The following is a 22,937-nucleotide window of genomic DNA, read 5'->3' as shown; positions in this document are numbered from 1 at the left end:
TTTCAAAGAGGCAATCGAAGTCCTGACAGCAACCCCAGAGCACAGTGTGCCTTGTGTTTCATGATGAAGAATGCCGTCTGAGACTGTAGAAGGTGTGTTCCTATTACATCTAATCATTCTGTTATTTTTGTTCGTTTGAGAAATACACATACATGAAATGCATTACTGCTAATAACTAACCGTTTTATGGTCATTTAAAGTTTTATTACGCATAAAATACTGCTTCCCCAAGTAAATAAAACACAGGCAAGTGAATGGCATTTGAAATCATAAAGCCTCTAGCTTTCAGTTCGCAGTCAGTCAGGAGAGAACTGTCAAATAAATTATTGTTGCTGTCAAAAAGCAAAAAAAAAAAAAAACCTGTCAATTAAAAGGGCCTATTTAATACTTGGAACAATTTAGAACAGCAAATGTAATTGAGTAGGAGGAATTTCATTACTCTTTCGGTTATTGTATCTGAAGTGAAGTTGCTCTCTGGCCGTGGGTGGACATTCAGGCAGGAGAATACCCTGTTAATAACACATGGCACTGAGGATGTTTGAAAGGTTTGAAAGACAGCACTCAATAAGATGCATGGATGAATCACTCCAATTAATTGTGGCTGCACCACGATAAGGGCCTGAAAATACTCATCAACTTGTCAGTCTGATTTAATGTCAGATCTCATAATGTTGGCCTGCAGTTCTATGTAACATTGTTGCATAATTTTTTCATCTCGCTTATTCAACTCCTCACAAAAAAAACCTCCTCTTGCCTACCAATAAACAAGAACCTTTTTACCAGCCACCTTCACTAATCCTCTCACTCCTCACCATCCTCTAATAAGCCCATCCATACCACTATTCTACAGACACAAGACAAACTCCTATTCAGACTACCTCACTTAACATTCACACATGGTCTTTTCTCTTTGTCTCATCACAGTTTTATCTACTTACAAGGAGCTAAAGCTAAACGAAGACCACAAATGGAGACCACCGGAGATGCTTGTTAAGCATCCCCCCGTGTGTTTGGCTCTGCATCGACCATGTTTACGTCTGCTAAGGACATTGTGAATGCCTTGCTCAGAATGCCAGCGTACGCCCATTACTAATTCCAACTTAATGAATTGCAGCGATGTTTGACACTATAGGTTGCTAATGGCAAATCAATTCCGATCTGGAGCTCCTCTCAGATGATTTTCCTCAACAACTTGCAAGTTCCTCGCTTATTAAAACTTGCCGGCCTCGCTTCCTGGGGTTTGGCCTCTGCTTTGGTCTGGGGGATTGTCTGTCGAACCTCAGTTTAGCTGTTATTTTCCATGTCCTCATAATGGTGGATTGCTGGGAACGCCATAGCAGGGTGGTGGTGCCTTTGATCTGGGTATGAAGGCTGTAATTATTAAGAGATTAGTAGGGAAGGGGTCAGTGCAGATAATTTTTCTCAGCGTTTCGGAGAGTGACCTGTTGTCAGCATAATTGTCCCAGCTTCCCCTCCACCCACCCACTCACTCACCGACCCCCAGTGTGAAGCATTCTTTTATCGTTGAGTACTGTAATCCTCGCTGTTCACTCTCATGCTCCCACATTCACACCGTCTCCCAAACGTAACCTGCCGTGTTCCTCTGTAACAAATATTCACATTCTGCCCGAGTTAAGTTCTTGTGGCACCTTCTCTCCAGAGTTTGACTCAACCAGCTCTTCACGGCCTTTTCTATGTTTTCTTTTTTTGTCAGGATATTTTCAGGTGACATGAAAAGAAGGAGTCAGACTCGAGCAGGGTCATGGTACCAAGCAGAGCTGCTGGAACCTTGGCTACAAAAGGCTGAATATACCGATAACTGCAAGACTACTCCCTCTGCCCTCTTTCATGGTCTAATGAACACACAGGCTGATTTTGGTCCTGTGCACTTAATACCTTTTTTAATGTCCTAGTCTGATTGGCTAACCTCCTCACATGTGAAATGAGGCCTCATAGAAGCCATGCATATTGTCACAGTCACATTTTCTAATGAAGGCACATCTTTTTAACCACTCCCCACTTCATGCTGATTGTTACTGTGGTTAACAGTTGTTCACATGGTTCGCTTTGTGACATCCCCTCAAAAAAGAGCTGCCCATGGCTCATATTACAACACCTTTGTAGTTTGCATTCCTGGAATATCTGGAATAGGGACAAAGGAAGAAACTGTGTGAACAGCATTGTATGTGGCCTTTTCAATGGTGTCTCTACTTTAAACTGGACTCCACTATTTATATTTATTGTTGTTGGATCCTTGTGTTCTCAGCTTAGCAGGTCCAGTATACTTAACCCTTGCCAAGCTTCTCAATTAGTGGAGGTTCGTGTTGACTGAAACCTCATATTAAGAGATTAAATAAGACAAAGGTCTCACGTCAATTTAATCACTTCATCCTGATTAGCTGTTGGGATAATCTTGCTAAAGTGGTTAATTACGGTTATCTTTATTTATATACCTCCATGTTTAGTTAAGGTGAGAGCCATTTTAAAAGAAGGTGTACAAACACAGAGTGCAAAGGACTCTTGAGCCCTGACTGAACATTTTTGTAATGGCAAAGGGATTTATCCAGTAATGCATGGCTTGGCAAAAAAGATATGAAAAAATGTTTTGTCAGTTTTTTCTTTTTTTTTTCCCTCCCCTTTAAATACAAAAAAAATCCTTTTTGAAAGAAGTGAAAGAAGTCTTGTACGGTCTGGTGGGAAGTCTTCACAGTTCACCAGCAGGCAAGTTCTATAGCAGCCCTAGTCTTAAAAAAAAGCCCTGGATGAAATCCAACACTCCACAGCGCGATAAGAGGACCATTTAATCATCTCCTTATTGATTCCCATTTTAGCGCAGCAAACTTTCAGAGCATAAAAGTTCCCTACCTATCAAGCAAAGGGCATTTGTTCCATCCGATCCAAAAGAGTGTATATCCGATGACATTCTATAGTTGAATGAACCCCAAAACTGGGAGTCACAGGCAAATGTCCAATGGGTTCATTAATCAAAAGCTTTCTGTTGTTTAGCATTTCTTTCAAAGTGTGAGTAACACCCAGTGGCTTGAGGAGAATTACTATTGAGATGACCGTGTCTTGTTTTCCGTGGGTTTGTGTTTATCTGCACTGCAGGATGACCTTGGAGCCTCCTCCTGAAAAACACTGATCACATTCTGCAGGCATTTTCATCAACAGAGTGGGCCCTGGAAGGCCAACAAGGAAACTGCTGACACTGTGGCTGATGCTGAAATAGATAGGGGATACTATACACAAGCCCAAGTTCATACACAAACAATAGCAAGCAGCCGTGTTTTCTTGCAATACTCACGGACTTCAGAGCATGTTTATGGCCTCGCAACAAGAGTGGATTGTAATAAGATTTTCAGATCTCAAGCCTGACATAAGTGCAATTCATTTCTCCATATACAATGGTTATTGAATAATTCATTCAATGTGGCATGCTGAATATGTTTTCAAAACTTCCCTAAAGCCTAAAGCCATATGGTAGAAGCCTTCAAACGTATAGTACATGGGGAGTCTGCTCTGCGGTCTGCTGTTTCAAACATATGTGCATGTGTGCTACCCTGTAGGATAGTTTCTGCTCACATCATCATAATTAATTAGTCTTCTGTTTTCTCTAGTCTTGTGTAACAAATTCTCCAGTGCTACAACCATATGGCCCCATGTGCTTTGGCCTCCCATAGCGACTTGTAACAAGCCCATGAATAGCAGGCAAACCCATCACACTCCTCCAGTACATTAACCACGTGAGACTTCTACGGACACAGGGCCGCGACTAATGAATTATGGGTAAGCCGGTCCTCTGCTAGGTGGTGATTACGGAGTGCTGCAGCTAGGGCATCAGCTGTGTTGCTTGACGGATGTGTCCCTAGGGTAGCAGCTTTCACCCCTTCACTGAGAAATACGCTTGACTGGGCTTCAGGAACCATGAAACCTCTACTCATCTCCCCTCTAGACTTCACCCCCACCCCCCAGATATGTCTGCACATCATGATAAGGGAACTATGAAAGGAGTTCCTTAGCTCCTCCAGCATAGCATAGACACAGGGCAACAGAGACAGCTTTGTTATCCAGCACACAATCATCACATGTTATTGAGAGAGAGAGAGAGAGAGGGAGACTTCCACTAGAGAGGGGTAGCCAAGGTAAATAGACTCCTGTATCCAAGACTGGCCAATGAAGTAAACAGCCCTGTTGGCCAGGAGACGGGCAGAATATGTAGACAAACTGTGCTCCTCTTTGTACATCTGCTTTTCATGGAATGAATGCTCCTATCTCGTTCCTGCTGGGCGCACTGCAGTTCCGCAGACTGTTAGAGTTGCTGCATCTCAGTATTACCAGCGCAAAGAATGCGACAACAAGATTATTACTGTAGGTGTGTTTTGGAAAATGGGCAGAAACAGTCAGGCACTTAGACCTTGTCCATCATTTCAGAGGAATCAAGTCTTCAGGGAAAGCAAGGTGAAGGAGGGGAAAACAACCGTAAAACAAAATCATCATCTTGCCCCATGGCCGCCGCCACCACCACCACAGCCTTCTGTCAGCATCACAGCAGAAACATTACCCATTGTCATGCTGCGTGTGAGCGGGCTTTGCCCTAATACCTCTCGCTTACCCGGTTCATCACAGGAGGTTTTTCCCTCATCCCCGCACCTAGACAAACACTTTTCACCAGACACACAGCTTCGACCACCAGAGGCAAACTGAGCTTGTAGAATCAGTGTAAATCAGCAAGACAAAAGCCACAAATTTGAATACTGAAGGGACCGGAATAGGTCATAAGAATATGCCATAGTCAATAATTCAATGATATTATACCTAGTTATAATTGTTACTTTTATTTGGATTTAACTAGCATGTAAACAGTTCCTGGGTGAATATACTTGGTTTTGACCAGGGGAGTGAGTCTCATTGGTCTCACCTCCCCCCCCCCCCAGGTCGAGACAAAGAACCCTGCATCCATGGCCCATTTGAATAGACGGGAACACCCCTTAGATATCAGTGTATTTAACAGACTGTTCCTCAAGGAATAAGTCAGATATACTGAGGTGAAGTTCTGTGAGGAAGGATGGATCCTCAGTCTCTGTCTCACAGTGGTCGGCCGCCATTCTTCAAGAATAAACCTGAATCCTGACTAATCAAACCTAAGACTGAATCTTCAATATATGGTATACATTATATCCCATCAATACCAAAGAATTCTCACAGAAAGTTGAAATGAATTTAAGAACAGACCTGTTCTCTGTATAAACCGGTATTAGATGCTTTTGCACAGACTTTGAATCATAGGGACATGATTTATTTTCAAATGGGGCCTAGCAGTTTTGTCATGATTCTCCACTTTGCATATCCCTCTGCTTCAGATCTTAGCCACTGGACTGTGTGCGCGGTGGTGTTGAACAACGTGAGGCTGGTTAAAGCTGTGGATGGCGATGGCTGACGGCGTTGGTTGTGGGAGGAGAGGGGGTGAAATGAGGTCTCATTAGACCTGTCAGCGAAGCACGGAGGAGCAACCGCCCGGCGCTTAATTAGAGACCTCGCTGCCAGTTCTGCGCTACGAGACGGAGATCCCCGCCTGGCACCCACACTCGTCCGTCGCGTCCCCATGCACGACGGACTCGTTTAATCACCCTCAATTAAGTGCAGCCCTGGACTGGAAGGAAAATGTGTGGTTAGACGAAGCCAATGGTCATTGGTCAGGGTTTATCGAAGTGCAGGCTTGGTTTTACCTTCGGCGTATTCAGGGGTTGTCCTCTTAGGATTAAGGCAGTGGTATTAAGCACCATGTGTGGTCTGAGATGTAATGAGCACAGAAATACTGATGGATGTGACACTGACTCCTTGGGTAATGATCAGAGTAACCGTATCTGCGCAGTTTCTTCAAACAGTAATGTTCCTGTATGCACATATTTTTATCACTGTCGAGGCATTCTGAGGCAGCAAATGTACGAGAGAGAATCTTTTCATTTTGTATTGGATGTTTGTACAGTTGTTTTAATAGACATGGAGGGGCAATCGCTCTGTCGTTAGCTTAGCTGCGTTTTAGAATTGATCACAGGTTAATACCTTGCAAGTCACCTAGCTTCTTAAGTCCCATTGCTGTGTCATGAGCGCCTGTGCTATAACCTGTAGTTTCAGTTTAGGCTGATTTACATTTCAGTTGTGAATTCTCACAACTACCACTACAGCTTGCTTTTTGTGCGTTTTAACTTCAACCTGGTGCGATGATGGTTAAAGGAACAATTGATAGCGAAGACTGATATTGCACAGATGGCAGGCTTGTAGGCTATGTATATCTTTGCCTAGACATATGACGTCACATAGACAACGTAGCCGTCATAGGCCTTACTGTGGAGTGGTTCCTTTTCTCACAAAAAGACACACAGAATGCAAATAGCGCATTGTTTTCCCATCATGCAGTGTTGATTGTATTAATAACCTAGGCTTTTTAATAATAAAATATTTATATTTGCATGGATCAGACTCCATTATTGATATCATTATGTGGCATTCTTACATCACTGTAGGTCTGGACATCATAGTTCAGGCAGTTTTTTTGCATATCAGTTGAACCCAAACTTTTGTTTTACAAGGCTCCGTGTTAAACTTCAAAAACTTGAGGTAGTAAAGTTCTAAAGCGCAGCTAACGCTAAGCTTGCAAAAGCGCTAACTGACAGAGCAGTTGGCCCAGCTGGCCCGAGGGGGTTGACATGTTGTTATGGCTTGTGGGCTGTGTGTTGAGCTTTGCTGATGAAGAATGTGAAAGCCTGTGTCAGCTCTCTGAGCTCAGAGCATGATGTGCTGCTTACTCATTGGAATGCCAGTCACAACATTAAGCATTGCTGCTTGTGTTTTCTCTGCTGAATAAGTGATTTTCTGTTGTTTTCCTTATTTATTTCTCTCATGTTCGCAGCCCAGGCCAATGCAAGTAGATGCAGCTGCATTATTGCCACTGATTAAAAAGTCATGCATTGATTTGTTCCTAACCAGTGGGTGTGTGTGTGTGCCAGCCTGAAGGTATATAGGGCATAATTGTCATTTTTGTACATTCGATCTCTGAAATTTGAATTCTGACTTTCTCACTTATTTGTGAGGGGTGCTGTAGATTTGCCTAATGCTGTACTGTCAGTGGAGCAACCTGTAGGCATATTCAGATCAGACCTGCTCCTTTTAATTAGTGTTGCTAGATGGGCTGCTTCAGCCTTCGCTCATGGCCTCCCCTAACTTAAGTCACCCTGTCTTCTTGCTGTCACTAACCGTTTCATCTGTCTTTTTTTCATCTGGTTCATGTGCAGTGCAACTGTCTATTTCCTACTCCCTGACTTCTGTCTGGGAGTTATAGCTTGTGTTTACCCTGTTAAATCTGGTAGTGACTGATTAGTACCGTCTTATTGACCTGAAAACACAAGGTTGTGACCAAAGACCACCACCACCGGTATGAGTGTGTATGAATGACTACTGGACTCTGGACTCTGTAAAGCCACTTCGGGTATATAGAGAAGCGCTATATAAGATTGAATTGATTGATTGATTGATTGATTGAAAGAGCTTTGTATGTAGTGCATGCATGCACCACTGTGTCATGTTGATGTAAACATGGAGAAATAAGCATTTTATTCAGGCGGCAAGATTTCATTTCATGTTGAAGTTCAGGTTTCAAAGCGGTTGCAAATTGGCTCCAAAGTCTTCTCCTCTGCATTCATCTTCCTCCATGCAAAGTTTTTTGTAGAAGAGTAACCCAATCTAGTCAGTAATACAAAGCTCAGACAAAATTGTTTGATCTTCACCTATAAATGTTCTTATACACACAGCCGTTTTATCTGCGTATCCTTTAGAACCAATACTTGTATGACTTGGTGCTGTGAGAAACAAGTACGCCCACAGTTTGTGTCATCTCAGAAGCTGCGGTCAAAAAGGAATGACACGGACAAAAGTTCAAGGTCACTTGAGAAAATGTACTTTTTTTTTCTTCTTCTGAACGCATTGATTGCACCAGAAATTAAATTGATGATGTGACCTTGTTAGGGATGGGTATCGTTTGGTTTTTATCCGATACCGGTACATAACCGATACTTTTAAAACGATACCGGTGCCTAAACGGTGCCGGAACCGATACTTTTATAAAATTAAAAATTTAAAAATTTAAAAAAATTACGATTGACGACATTTAAGAAAGGCTTTTTTTTATTGCCAAATATATGAACTGTTTAAAGTAGATTATATATATAAATAAATACAAAACACTTTTTAACTTAAAACTTAAATAATATATGAACTGTTAACAAAAGTTTAGACTATACTTAAATAAATACAAATAAATACAAAACACACACACACACTCTGTACACACACTACAGCTTCAATACTTCAGCAATTCTTTTGTAGAAATATCAGCATATTTGACTTCTCCGGCAAAATGCAACACCTTTCCTGACTAATCGCATGACCTGCACAGGAGAAAACCCTCTCCGATGCTGTCGATGAGGCCTGTACACACAGATATGTATCTGAAAGTACACAATTAGGGATGGGTATCGTTTGGGTTTTTTCCGATACTGGTGCTAAACCGATACTTTAAAAAAGATACCGGTGCCTGAACCGCTACTTTTTTTTTTTTAAAGCACAAAGCGACGATTGACGACATTAAAGAAAGGCTTTTTTTATTGCCAAGGCAATTTTTTTTCTTCAAATTGAACAATATATGAACTGTTTAAAGTATATTATAAATATAAATACATACAAAACACTTGGCTTCCAACTACAGCTTCAAACTTTTTAACTTCAAACTATGAACATTATATTAACTGTAAACAACAGTTTATAGTATACTTAAATAAATATAAATACAAAAAACAGCTTCAAACTTCTTTTGCAAAAATATGAGCATATTGGCTTTGTTTGCATTTATTTCATGAAATTTCACCATTTTATGATTTGTTTATACCTATCTTTTCTATCTTGTTACTTGAACACACTGAGTACTAGAAAATGTTTACTGCCCCTTTAAGAGACTACCCGTAGGTTAGCTGTCATCTCCGTATATTTTTCAGTCTTCGGTTGCTGATCTGCCGTTGACTCTTGCCTTCTCTCCCCTCTTTTCACGCAATTATTTTGTTGCATTTGCTGCACGTCGCGATGTTTGAATCTTTTTGTGCGAAATACAGCCACACTTTTGACCGTTTAGCTTTCGGTATTTTCTCTGTTAAAAGGTTGATGGCTAGTTTTGTTTGTGCTTGCCTGCTCTTCACTGTCATATCAGCACCGGTTCCAAATACAACCGGTACCTACCCGGACCGAAATGCAACGCAGATTTCGGTGCTTCATTTCGGTGCCTCAGCCAATTGAACACGGTCGCTAGGCAGATTTTGTGGGGCACATGTAAAACTGCCCCAGCTCCCAATGTAAACTTTGTCCTGTGTCGCTCACGCTCATTGGTGTTTTCATAGCAACAGTCTTATCTGATAAATGCAGAAATGAAGCACCGAAATCTGCGTTGCATTTCGGTCCGGGTAGGTACCGGTTGTATTGGAACCGGTTCCATATTGGTACCGGTTCTCGGTACCCAACCCTAGACCTTGTACATATTTATAGTTTATTCATATGTTTTTTTTTATCAGTGCTGTATAGGGTTGCCTGGGAGAGGAGTGCAGTCATTTGAAGTTTGTAGGCATCGAAATGGAACCTCCTGCATTTTCATCATCAGTCTTCAGATCAATATTTTGAGCCCATCTTTAAGCATGAGGACATTTCCATGAAAATGTGCTAAACACCCATATGTTTGTGTGAGAGAGAGGTGCCGTATAGGTCGATCTTATGTCTATCATATGAATCCTCTATGATCCTCCTGACTTCTGCAAATGTGTGTGTGTGTGTGTGTGTGAGAGAGAGAGAGAGTGTGAGTGTGTGTCTGTGTGTGTGTCTGTCTGTGTGTGTGTGTGTGTGTGTGTGTGTGAGAGAGATAGAGAGTGTGTGTGTGTGTGTGTGTGTGAGAGAGTGTGAGTGTCTGTGTGTGTGTGTTTGAGAGAGAGAGAGTGTGAGTGAGTGTTTATTCGCAGCTTATCCCCAACTTATTCAATTTGATAACTGACTCGAAAACAATTTTCGTATCTAAAGGGGAGAAAAGCATTGCTTTCCACATAGTGGACTCCATAAAAGGCATCTTTATCAAACAGTCTCTTATAATCCCTCCATTGACATTCTGGGGAAGAATAGTACTGAAGCGGACATCATTTATCTGGGCATTTGAAGAAAAGTGCCCGCCGTAAACATGAGCACAGGAAGGGTAGGGTGGCATTTGGAAATGTCCTCTTTTGTTTCTGGGGTAGTGTTTGGAGCCCCATGACACACTCCCCCCTCTCTCTCTCTCTCTCTCTCTCTCTCTCTTTCTCTTAAAACTACTGATGACATTTCAGGGCTTTTGTTTGCACACAGGACTTGTGAAAGATACCACAGGCTAAAGCCACTGGGCCAGCGTGAACTGAGAAACATTAAAAGGCATCAATAATTCAGTTTGCCTGGTGCCTTGTGATGGGTGGAGAAGTCTCCCCCTTGCATCCGTAACAAGTGTGGGTTGCATCGGTTAAACTAAACGACGGTGTAACGAAAGACTTACAACCGAAATGTACAGTGGGAGGTTCTTCATCAGTAGAATGCATTAGGAAGCACTTCATCAATAGAATGAGTGCCTTCCTTATGCCCTGTGTCTGTGAGGTGAACTAAACGAATGCAGAGAGGAACACATGCACTCTACCATAAGGGACTTGGCAACGCTCTTCATGCTCTTACTCTGCTGCTTCATCACTTCAACTGAAATGTTTATTGTTTATTTAATGTTTATTAGAAAATGTATATTTATATTAGTCGGTGAGTGTCTGTGTGTTTCAGTAAGAGTATCTCACTGATTACATGACTATAACAAATGACAGTCGATGGTAAATAACACTTTATTATAATAATAATAATAATACATCACATTTATGTTGCATTGCAGTTTTTAGTACAAGTCAAAGCTCTGAAAGCCTCATCAAATCGCTTTCACACCATTTCGTGCTCATGATTCGAGAACATTTCACATCGGAATATTACTACGTCAGAGAGAAATAACATTGATGCCTTGAGCGAATCATCCCATTTACTCTGAACTGGGAATAGTAATTTGATTTTCCTCACACCTCATAATAACCCTCCCCAGTCAAAACATGACCCTCTATTCTATACAGAATTAGAAGGGAGTTGCCACGCTAGATTTGCTTTCTGCTTGACATATGCGATCCGTTGATAATGCTCTGCACCTTTTGAAACAACCCCGGCTTAATTGTTGGAGCCTAATTCCAGTCCTCCGGCCTATATTATGATATTAAAAGTGGTGTCAGGGAGCTGGAGAGATGTTTTGGCTGCTGCTTCTCTCCCTGCGTTGATGAATGGGGAGGCTCAGGAAAGGCTCCCTAAACAGCATGTGTCTTCCTTCGAAAGCGCTGAGTCGACATGCAGCCAGGGCTGTCAATGGCAGCAGGAGAATCAAATTAATGAGAAGCCCTATTTTCGCCCGTCGTTGTTTCGTGCCACAGCCGTGAGGTCTTAACACGTTCATTTGAAAATTGCCCACCTGAGCGCTTGCCGACAGGATACCAGCGCCGACCCTGCCAGTTGTCACGTCTACCGCTCGCTTGGTTTTTTCAGTTTTTTTTTTTTTTTCATTTAAGCGAATCAGAGATGCCCTCTTGTATGCCTCACGCTCCCTTGACATCTCCACTTCTCACCTCACACCTCCCCTTTACACTCCCATGGGACTGAAGAAGGGCATGTTTATAAAGCCATTTGCACATACAGCAGTGAGCTTGCCTCCATTTCAGTGCACTGGAGAAGAATATTGACACATGATATCATGGACTATACTGCATGGATGCAATAGGGGTTTGCCTTTGTAAATTGCTTGGTTTTCTCTCCAAAAGGTGTAATCCACTTTCTGTATTCGTGAAAGACTAGTAAAAGAGACTAGTTCTCGCACCATCATCCCTTCTTGCCCAGGTTGGGCAATTTCATTGTAACTGATGAATGGTTGGACACTGTAGCAGTCAGTTACGCAACATGGGAATCTTTGTGGCTCAGTCTAAATTGTTGCAATGGAGAGATATTATTTGTAGATTGGACAATTTGGTTAATTGTCCAATCTACAAATAATATCTCTCAACAATTCATTCTGAAAATCTCACAGTCCTGATTAAGTAGTCCCCCCTCCCCCAAGAGCGTTTTTGTCATTGCATCCTGTTCAGTGTTTGTGCTGTCCAGCTTTCCTGCTGTACCTCCAATAGTGACATTAAACATTGATGTTTGCTCATCATTGATGTTTGTTTATTTAACTGTCAGGCTCCAGTGAATAGAGTTAACGTGGAGATGTTTATCATTATGTCCTGAAGGTCATATCAATGAGGTCTGTGTGCTATAAAGCTTTGTTGAGAAACTTCACTACCATTAAGATTTTAAATACCATTTAACAAAATATGTAAATAGACCTTTACTGTACAGTACTTCTTTTTCCAATCACAACACAGGGATGTAATATAAATATTGAGAAAGTTACCACATGAGGCTAAATATAAGGGGTTCACAGATCTGAAATGCTTACTTCTGACTTTAATTTGACTGTCTTACTGGGGAATAGATAACTGGAGAATTAATGAGAACAAAAAAGTACACTTTTGTTGGACTCATCAAAGAAAATGCATGAAATAGGCATGAATCTGACTGACTTGTTCAGAAATCAGTGAAATCAATAGAAATGTTCTGAAAAGCGTGGGGATTTTCCAGGATTCTTCCTCTCAACAGAAGCTGGTTGGGTCATTAAAATAGATGCCTTTTTGTTCTTGCGCCTTGTGAAACACCACCATGGCAGGGTCCCTCAGAGCATGCCTGCTCGTTGATTCAGATGTATTGAAGTTATTTCAGTTGTCACTGCTCTGGAGCCTTAGGGATTTTCTCCCCTTTATTTTCAGCCCAGCGACCCCTTTGATATCCCCTGGCAGCCAGGCCATTTGTCAATTGATAAGGCTGTGGAGGGGACACCCAGTGTTTCACCCAGCTAGTTCCTAGGCCACTCTCCAGAGCAGAGAATTGATCTGTATCAGGCTGATTGAAGGAGAAGAGGGGAAATTAATGTTTATCCGATTCCCTGACCAAAACGATTGCTTTTCCACTCTTTTACCGGCTAGATGGTCCTCTCTGATAGGCTTTCCTGTTGGCTGTTTGGTCTGTCTGTCTGTCTGTCTGTGGACCTGAAGGTTGGTTCAAAGCTAAGCATCCCCTCTTTTCTGCTCATCCAGTTAGCATTACAGGCTTTGTCTTTGTGCAAATGGGTAGAAATGACATGCAGTGAATGGCTTTCTTCCGCCTTACAATAAATCATTCCAGTTGGTTACCCGCAACATCACAAAAGGTCATCTATAATGGTCATTGAAAGTAGCGGTAATAGAATCCACAGAAAGGTTATTGAGATACCATCTTCCCCTTGCCTGTCATTATCCTTGTGTCTTCAGCTTTCTGCACATGGGAAATGCGAGTTTAAAAGGCTTCATTTTCTATCTGCTAGTCTCCAAGTTTAGGAGCTTTACCAGTAATTAATTTATACACTGTTCTCAAGGCTTGTTGACTTTCAATGTTGAGCTGTATAATTATTGATTCTGCTCAAATAACCACTCCTTGTAGAGGAAGGCAACTTTGTTATTTAACATTCACTTGGGAAAGTTTGCAAGGTGGTTAAATAGTCGAAGAAATTATAACGGTCATCTGTAGACTGTAACTGTACTCAACTCATTGTGTCTAGCAACATACTAATTATGGAAATCTTTGTTTGTTTCAGGATATTTTATGTCTCCCACGACTCACAGGATTTGAAGATCTTCAGTTACATTGCTAGAGATGGGCAAAGCAACGTATTTCGGTGCAATGTTTTCAAGTCGAAGAAAAAGGTAAGGCCTATTGTCAAGTAATACATTGTGTAGCAATCACAGTTCCCCAAGGCCAACAGGAGTCCTTCATGCTGACTCCCAGTTGTCAGTAAGTTAAGGTTATCGATAGAGGAGATGAAATCACAGTCTAGCTTCATAACCTTGCAAATGATGCCTATTCAGTCTTTGGAGAGATCCATTCACATACCCTTATATAGAGGAAAGAGAGGGGGAGAGAGAAAGAGAAAAAAGAGAGAGAGAGAGAGAGAGATTAAGAGAGAAAGAAAGAAAGAGAGAGTTTTTGGACAGTGGGTTCAACAGAGTTCTACCTCAGCAGGCTGGTACCGGCTCCCTGGGCAGGGTAGTTGAACTGTATGTGCTGCTCGTGAGCAACTGTGTTATTCTCCCCAGTCACTCGAGCAGAAAGAGATTCACAAAGCAAGAGCAGTGAAGCGTACGCGTAGCACCTACTGAACAGCGGCCCACAGTGCACCCACCCTGCTAACTCACTCTACAACACAAACGTGTAGAGGGTCCATTTTTATTTCTCATTTTTAGTCTCACATGAGTTTCGACCGTGACCCGAGTGAGACATCACTGATCTCCCATACAGTAGATAACCTAGGTGGACACGTATGGATAGAAATACAGAGGTATTTTGTCATATAGCTGACACATTATGCTTTCTGAAGTATCAGTGATCTCTTGTCTCAGGGGGACAAAAATCTCCTATCTATGTTTAGCAGTATGGGAAGGACAAGGTGGAGACTTGAACTGGGGAGGATAGATGTGAGAAGAAATCGCTTCTCATACCAGTGTCATTCTGTGGGTCTTTGGTCCAAAGTTGTGTTTGAAGAAGCCAGCACTTAAAGCCACCAACATTAGCAGGGAATCTTCAAGATCCGTCCAGGAAAATCCTCATTTCGTGTCAAGACGGGTATAAAAGGAGCTTTAATTGCCCTGTCATTATCAGAGATTACTAAATGACAGCGACACCCTCGGAGGATTCATTTGAAGCATTCAGGCAGCTTGCAGAGAAGAAGTGCTGCCCAGCATCTTAATACCACCTGAGTGGCTCCCCGTGGGGCTCAGCGGCGTGATCGACTGAGAGATGGAGCCCAGGCCTCAGATCCGACAGCCAGGATTTTCCCCTGCCAGCCTGGTGCCAGAGGGCTGTTCGTCTTGCCACACACGAGGACGAGGAAAATGGTCGTCCTAACACAGCACTTAGGCTGGCACTACATCCATCTGCGGTTCCCCTACTGATAAAGATTGATAAAGATCAAAGTGGGTCAAGATAAAAGATCTCGATTGAAATAGGAGAGTGCTTTTAAAACGCTCTTAATTAGACTTGTAATGTAATGTAGACCTGAAGAGGAGCTATTAGGGGAGGTGCCAGTACACAAGATTTTAAGGCTCGTCTTTCCCCGGATCCAAACTCCTCGCGTAAACCACCGAAAGGACACTGTGTGTGGTTATTTTCACCTCTTTTCATTTCAGGTAAACAGCCCCTCGTCAAAAGATAGCTTTCATGAATTTCAGAACAACGTAACTCAAAGGGTGCAGTGAAAGGTGAAGTCTTGTTTTCCTCCGGCTCATAAAACATGTCTTCCTCTTCCAGTCTCACTGCATCTACAAGGGCTCAATATTCGTAAGGGTTGCTTCCTCCCAGTGACCACACAGAGAGAGGGAAAGCTGCCGTTTTCTGCCGGCATAAGTTAATCAGTCAGCGATTAAGCCAGCCAACAAATGAGTGTGTCTCAGGAACAGGTGTGGTACTTCCAGATTCAATTACAGACTGCTACCTGCTCCCCCCATCCACAGGAGGGGGAAATGAGTGTCGCTCTAAGGCACAGTCTGTCAAATCAGTCACGGCGATAGGCTTAAATATAACTACGAGGGCCAAAACGGAATAGAAAGTGCCATTCGTGTGACCTGGCAAGCCTTCAAAGTTACTGTGTTTCAATGCAGAAGTCTATCAGTTATGGATGACACACCTGCGAGGTGAACAGCTGCATAGACACATCTTAGAAGTTGAGTTAGCTCACACCTTTATGTCCACGCTCCTCTGAAAATGTATAGGTCCATGGAGGAAGATTAATAGATGGAGTGATACCGGTATTATTTCATACCATCAATCCATGGCAAGTATTTCTCTATCCTGAGGCCTGCTTTTGATGCCATACTGGAGGTCTGGTATTTCTTTTTTCCATTTACTTGGCTTCTGTAAAATAATGGCACAGAATTGCCAAACCGACTAGACATATGTATCTGGCCGTGCCAGTCTAGTGTGGATTCTACATCTAGTGTCCAAGCAGGAGCTGCTGAAGGTAATTGCTCTTCAGACTCTGGGTCTTTGCCTGCCTCATTTCACTCTCCAGCATAAGTGTTCATTACCAGCCAGCCATTCAAGAGCCATTCAAGTAATTACCCATCAGCTCTTCTCATTTCTCTCTGATGCTCTACACCTAGCTGTGGATTGATAATATAGCTTTTTGTTTTACTCCCAGGCATCATCGGTATTTGTTAGATAAAATGATTTACATTTTTTTTTCTCAAACTGTCACTTTTAATACATGGGTTTGCACGCAAGTGAAGCCATTATCTCACATCAATGAACAAATGGAAATAAGTCGATGTCTGTATGTCCACTGTGGTGATACGGTTTCACAAACAAGATGTATTATCTAGAGCAGGATGTTTAATATTGCAGTAGTTGGGGGAATCCCAGGGGCTCTGAGGGTAAGATGATGAAGAACATATGGAATTCTTCCTGACACCTTGTGCTGTAGGACCGGTGCTGGAGCGCTCTGCTATCTGCGCTTTAATACTTCTCTATTGCTACCCAAGGCCCTCGTGACAAACTCAGCTGCATATGACAAAGGACCCAATCATTCCGTCATCTGCAGTGAGTGGGCAGAAGTTGTGGTATTATTAATATTTTCTGAGCAGACGTACATTTCCGGCCAGATTTGTGATTTTGCGCTTCGAAAAATATATGTCAGTCATCCAGTTTGTACTTCAATCAGTCCAGAGCTCTTCTAATGGAGCTGATCAGTCATACTCCTCCAGGAGGGCATAGTAATGTGAAGCAGCTTAGTAGTGTGAAGCTTATACTGGACATACAACACCGATCCTGACCAATAAACAGGTTGTCAAAACAATGGCTTTAAATATGAAATAAAGACATCACTGAAGCCTGGTGTTTTATTCTTCATCGCGCTAATGTGATTCCTCTCATCTTCGCACATGTTAACTAGCATGTCAATACAATTTAGTTTAAGGTGACATGATGTGATTAATACATTGGGTGCAATCAATACATGGATTGGTTTGTTATATACAATTACATAAAATGCTGTCATGCGATTAATATACGGTGCAGTTAATAGTCGGGAAATTACAGTACCTTGGAATGTTAATGTGTTTTGCATGGATGACATTTATTCCAGTTTATGGAGAGTGTGGACATTGATGGACACATCTGATTATCTCCCATACACAAACGGAGGACTGAAGGTTAACAGTGACAAAGTTATGCCTCTAGATGCAGCCAGATGCTCCATCTGTAAAGGCATATGGCGTCCCATAGATTTTGGCGTCATCTTCCATGAACGGAAAAAAAAACGTAACTCGCGGTTGAGTTACCATCTGCACTGTAGAGCAGACCTCCAAATTTCATGGTGTTTGCACCTGGCCTCCACTGTACTCCCCTCTGCCAGAATGGGATAATGAGCCCTCCTTCCTCCTGAGAGGTAGAAACTGCAGATGCTTGCTCTCGGCAGCCAGACTGTTCTAGAGAGCCGGGTCAGGAAAGGGAGATGTGGGGCCAGCTCTCTGGGAAAGAAGCTATTAGGACACCGACACCTCATCCTGGAGGTGAACTCCGCTAATGATAAGGGCCTCCTGTGAAGGGCTGGGCAATTTGGCTTTAATCTCCTTTTCCTTTTCCTGAGCCACCATATTGATAAAAGCAAGTGTCACAGAACCAGACTCTGTAAATACTAAATTGTGGCTTAAGGCACAAAGAATACAAACCTTTTTTTCTGGCAGGACCTATGTCCCCTTTGGATTAGAACCATGACTTTTTCCATTAGTAGTGCTCCACCAGTCAAGTTTGAGGACTGCTGAATGCAAGCTAAGCGCTCTCCCCTCTCCCTCTCCTCTCCTTCCCGTCTCCAGAGCCAGGCCATGCGGATCGTGCGGACGGTGGGGCAGGCGTTCGAGGTCTGCCACAAGCTGAGCCTGCAGCACACCGAACAGAATGCTGACGGGCAGGAGGATGGCGACAGCGACCAGGCCTGCGAGGTCTCCGCGGTCACAGGTAGAGAGCATCTTCACTCTTCCCAATCTACGTCAGTCCTCTCCTCTGTTCTCTCTTACTCTTCTCTCTTCCTCTCTGCTCATCCCTCCCTCTCCTGCTCCTCCTTAAAGACCCAATTTGGCACCTCCTCCAGTACATGTCTCTAGGCTTCTTTAGTGTGTGTGTGTGTCTGTGTGTGTGTGTGTGTGTGTGTGTGTGTGTGTGTGTGTGTGTGTGTGTGTGTGTGTGTGTGTGTGTGTGTGTGTGTGAGTGAGAATGCATGTGTGTGTGTATGACTGAGTATTATTGTTGAAATCTCCCAAACCTTGTGTGTGTATTTGTGTATGTGTGTGTGCCTCTCTATCTGTGTGTGTGTGTGTGTGTGTGTGTGTGTGTGTGTGTGTGTGTGTGTGTGTGTGTGTGTGTGTGTGTGTGTGTGTGTGTGTGTGTGTGTGTGTGTGTGTGTGTGTGTGTGTGCGTGTGTGTGTGAATACGAAGGTTCTTTTTAATCTGTGGTAAATGGGATGAATGAATGTTAAAGGAGCTCCTGTGGTGCACTTAATGCAAGCCGCCAGCGATTCCTGGTGAGCCCAGACCACAGCATGCCTGTCGAGGGCAGCAAAATTAGATGCAACTGGGAGGGAGGGAGGGAGGGAGCAGGTCTGTATGTGATGGGGAGTATATGAGAGAGGATGATACTTTGCATGTGTGTGTACGTTTTAGACAGTACAAATAATCTGTGTGTTGGTGTGAGAGGTCTGCTTTAGACAGAGCGTGTGTGTCTGAGTTGGCTCACGTAACGAGTGCATGCTTGGGTTTCGTGCAAGAGCATCTGTGCATGTGCTCACCCCTGTGACGAGCAGTGCCTCGTTTGAGGGTATCCGAGTGGTTGCAGAGAGATAGAGAGAGATAGAGAGAGAGAGAGAGAGAGAGAGAGAGATATAGAGAGAGAGAGAGAGAGAGAGAGAGAGAGAGAGAGAGAGAGAGAGAGAGAGAGAGAGAGAGAGAGAGAGAGAGACAAACAAACAAAGAGAGGAGAGCGAGTAGGCGACCACCTCGGGTTCACGGATCCGGGGGGGCCGGCGGGCCAATTATCTTCGCCAGCATTCACCCTCAGGTCTGCCCGTAGAGCCATGTCCTTTCATATGCAGATGAGAATGAGTGCCGTCACCCACCCCCACACACACACACACACACACACACACACGCACGCACGCTTGCCCTGCTACTCAACAGCACAAGGATCCCCTGCCCCCGCGTCACTCTCCTCGCTGACGCACCACTGTCACGCCGCCCCGGGTGCTCATCCAATCCCGTGCACATCCTCCTCTCCTCTCCTCTCCTCTGGGGGGACAGAATGGCCTTTCAGGAACGAATTGTTCCTGGCCATGGACAGAGGGATGATTCGTAGCGGGCTGCCACATTCTAGTGTCATGGTGCAGCCTAGTCATTGAGAGTGTGTGTGTGTGAGTGTGTGTGTGTGTGTGTGTGTATGTATGTATGAAGCACTGCATGAATGTATCCGAACCAATTTAACGAAGGCTTCATCCTCCTCCTCCTCCTCTTCTTTTATCTTCATCCTCTCTGCCTGCAGATGTTTGTCCCATCCTCGTCTGAGCTCCCCTTATCTCCTCGCCTCAGATTTCAAAATTTTTCAATAAACTTCTCGAGCGACTGTTGGGGTGCTTGAGGATTGTTTGCATGACTAATGAAGTACTCACTGCGTTCCAGAACGGGAGTTGACCGGTGCGGAGAAGACGTTGGCAGAGGAGACTGACATTGACGCCGAAGAGCTGGCCGTCCCAGACAGCACGGTGGACGAGTTCAACCGAGGGGTCACCGACCTCGACGAGGCAAAGAAGGACGATGAGATCACCATAGATAGAAAGGTAACTCCCTAGCAGCCTTTACAGCAGTGTGTCAAGACATTCAGTCCTCATCATAGTGCTGTGTAACTTATTATGGATGACATTAAATGTCACAATGTGAGTATTACTCAACACACATTTCACTCCACACATGAATACTCACACATGAGAATTCCAGTGCACATAAGGCCTTAAATATTCATGGTGTTTATGTGTAGCTGATGTGACGGATTGGCATGTCTCTGCGCTCAATGAGAGGGAGCACCATGCCTGCAAATGATAAGCAAGGACATTGTTATTCCACTGATGGGAGGCCTTGTTTTCCACATTTGTAAGAAGCACGCTGCACGGAGAGCCCTAATTAGAAGGCTGGAGAGACCTGGGCTCCGTTTGGAATGCAGCACGCTCCTGCCTCCCTTATCCGTTGGTATTGGTTTGCTCCCATTTCATTACAACGTGTTTGTGCCCGGGGCAGGTTCAAGGCTACCTCTTGCCTCCTGCGTGGTGATTTGTATGCGGTTTGTTTATTTAAGCACATTTTGCATTTAAGGGGAGAGCTGTTTGAATTGAAATGGAGAAAGCTGCTTCCCTTTGTTGCCCCGTATCAAGGTTGTTCAATATCAATTTGAATAACAGCAGTGACAGGTAGTGCATTGTTATTTTTTTCCGCTTTTAGTTTTTTGTTTTGTTATTGAGTTGTTTTGAGTATTGTTTCCTTTGTGGTTGGACCTTTTTGTAAGTGGCAGGAGAATCCCATACACCTTATCTCATGAAGAGCTTTTACTCAGGGAACCAGCTGTAAACTCCCAGCTAACATTACACAATACAGCCCGGCACCAAGATCCTATCCAGCTCATAAATTGAGGCCCCACGGCAGTCTTTGTGAGCGGGATTAAGGGGATGGTATTTATGTGGATGTTTGATTGAACGCAACAAGCTGTGAAACACTTAAAAACATGAGTGCTGGTGTGAAGGGTCTCTGTTTTGCTGTCCCCCTGGGGCAGTGTGAGAGTGATCGATTACCAGTCCGTGAATCAAGATTCAATTCAAAACAATAAAATTGTCTCAAGGTGCTTTACAGAGCCCAGGGCCTGAACCCCCTCAGATCAAGCACAATGGCAACAGAGGCAAGAAAAAACTCGCAGCACATAAGGGGGGCCCCTCTGCTTGAAGCCAGCCAGGGCTTGTGGCAGGAGGGGAGGGGAAACAATCAGAAGCATAGCAGATGAAATCATACACGTATCAGGAGGAGTATGCTAGCATACATGTGGTAAATGTACACAATACATACAAACATAACATGATCTATACATGATACATGCAAAAATGATAGAGGATAAGGTGGGGAGAGAGCATTCAAGTATTGTAGAACAGCTTAGTGGGTATACAGTGTGCTCGTAAGGTTACTATTACATGGATAAGTAGAATAATGAAACAGAAAACTATGTCGATTGTTGCAATTGTTTACATTGCAGGTAAATGCTAGTGCAGAGTATGGGGTAGCAGTACAATTTGATCAGGTTTCATGGATAGGTGAAGTGCTTCTCCGTACCTAGGGGTAGCATGCACATGGAGAAGAGCAAGGGTCCAAGCACAGAGCCTTGGGAACACCATAACTTACTCTGGTGTGACTGGATGACTTATGACTTGGACATGAACAAATTGATGACGATCAGAAAGGTAAGGCCTTAACCAGGATAGGGCACAGCATTACAGCATTTGTGTTGTAAAAGAAGATGTGTGTGTGTTCTGTTCTTTGTCCTTTTTTCTGTGTTCAGTTATTGTTTTCCCAGCCATCCCCAGCTGCCTTGTTTTGTTGTCAGAGAAGCAGCAGAACAAACAGCTTTAAGATAGTTGCCCTTTTAGTTCTCTCTGAAGGTTCCAGTTGCTGCTTACAAAAGCAAATCAGTTTTACTCCACCATCTTGCTTACACTCCTCGCACAGAGGGCCTGGCCTCCACAAAACCCTTGCAGAATAAAATAAATCCAGATATCTCAAAGGACTTTTCTTTTTTTTCTCCAGCTCTTTAAATAATTAAAAGGAGGGACTTTCTAAAAATCAAAGATTCGTTTCCACTTCATGAGTGGTTTGAGTGTTCTGAAAGCTTCTGAATTAGTAATGACCATCATTCAATCCTGCCCGGTGCAGAGCACCATGATGGCCCTGCATGCCAGCATTCAGTTCAATACACCATCAAGCTCAATTTACATTACCATTTAACGTTGCCCTAGCTCCATTTGGAGAAAAACAAAATCTAAATTGGGTTTTTACTCAGCAATTTCACGTGAAATTGATACTGTTCTGTTTGATGTCACTGCTTTGAATATTGAAAGGCTGGGATTTAGGTTTCAGTCTCAGATCGTGATCTTGCCCATTAAAGATTAGGGGCGATCGATTATCTGGTCGTTAGATAATCAGGGTCAATATTTTTCAAATATCTGATTATCTGCCATCTGTGTATTTTTATCTAAATTCCTGATGAAAAAACACTGTTAAAAGCAACGCATGTAGTATCCCAACACATCTCTTCTGTCAGGAAAAAATGATTTTGGTATGGTAGTCCACAAAATGGCCTCATTGGCTGAGACAGGCAATGTTATCTGACCTTGAAAATCAAATGTTTTCTCAGACCTGCGGCTGGAAAAAAGTACCCAGTAAAAGTGCTGTTGTGCTCAAACCATGGCGTTAACCAAATTGCACTAGGCTAATTGGACCTTTTTATATCCGTATAAGTAGTCTATGCTTAAGATTAAAAAAACGGTCTTGCTGTATAAAAGAATTAAGGACTAATTGATGCACTTGAATGCATAGCCCTTCTGAATTAC

The 22,937-nt window shown here is 43.2% G+C and overlaps 1 protein-coding gene across 2 annotated transcripts in view; it reads left to right on the top strand.

Moving 5' to 3' along the window:
- The window catches only part of nos1apa (nitric oxide synthase 1 (neuronal) adaptor protein a), a 95,855-nt gene that overhangs the window by 30,779 nt on the left and 42,139 nt on the right, over positions 1–22,937 (top strand). For both annotated transcript variants that reach the window (XM_031575087.2, XM_031575088.2), the window contains exons 5-7: positions 13,853–13,961; positions 18,123–18,264; positions 19,975–20,132. In XM_031575087.2, coding sequence (XP_031430947.1) covers positions 13,853–13,961; positions 18,123–18,264; positions 19,975–20,132 — 409 coding nt within the window. The remainder of the gene's footprint in view (positions 1–13,852; positions 13,962–18,122; positions 18,265–19,974; positions 20,133–22,937) is intronic.

Source organism: Clupea harengus, chromosome 10 (assembly GCF_900700415.2).
Source record: "Clupea harengus chromosome 10, Ch_v2.0.2, whole genome shotgun sequence".
NCBI lineage: Eukaryota > Metazoa > Chordata > Actinopteri > Clupeiformes > Clupeidae > Clupea > Clupea harengus.
This window is presented reverse-complemented; position numbering and strand designations above follow the sequence as displayed.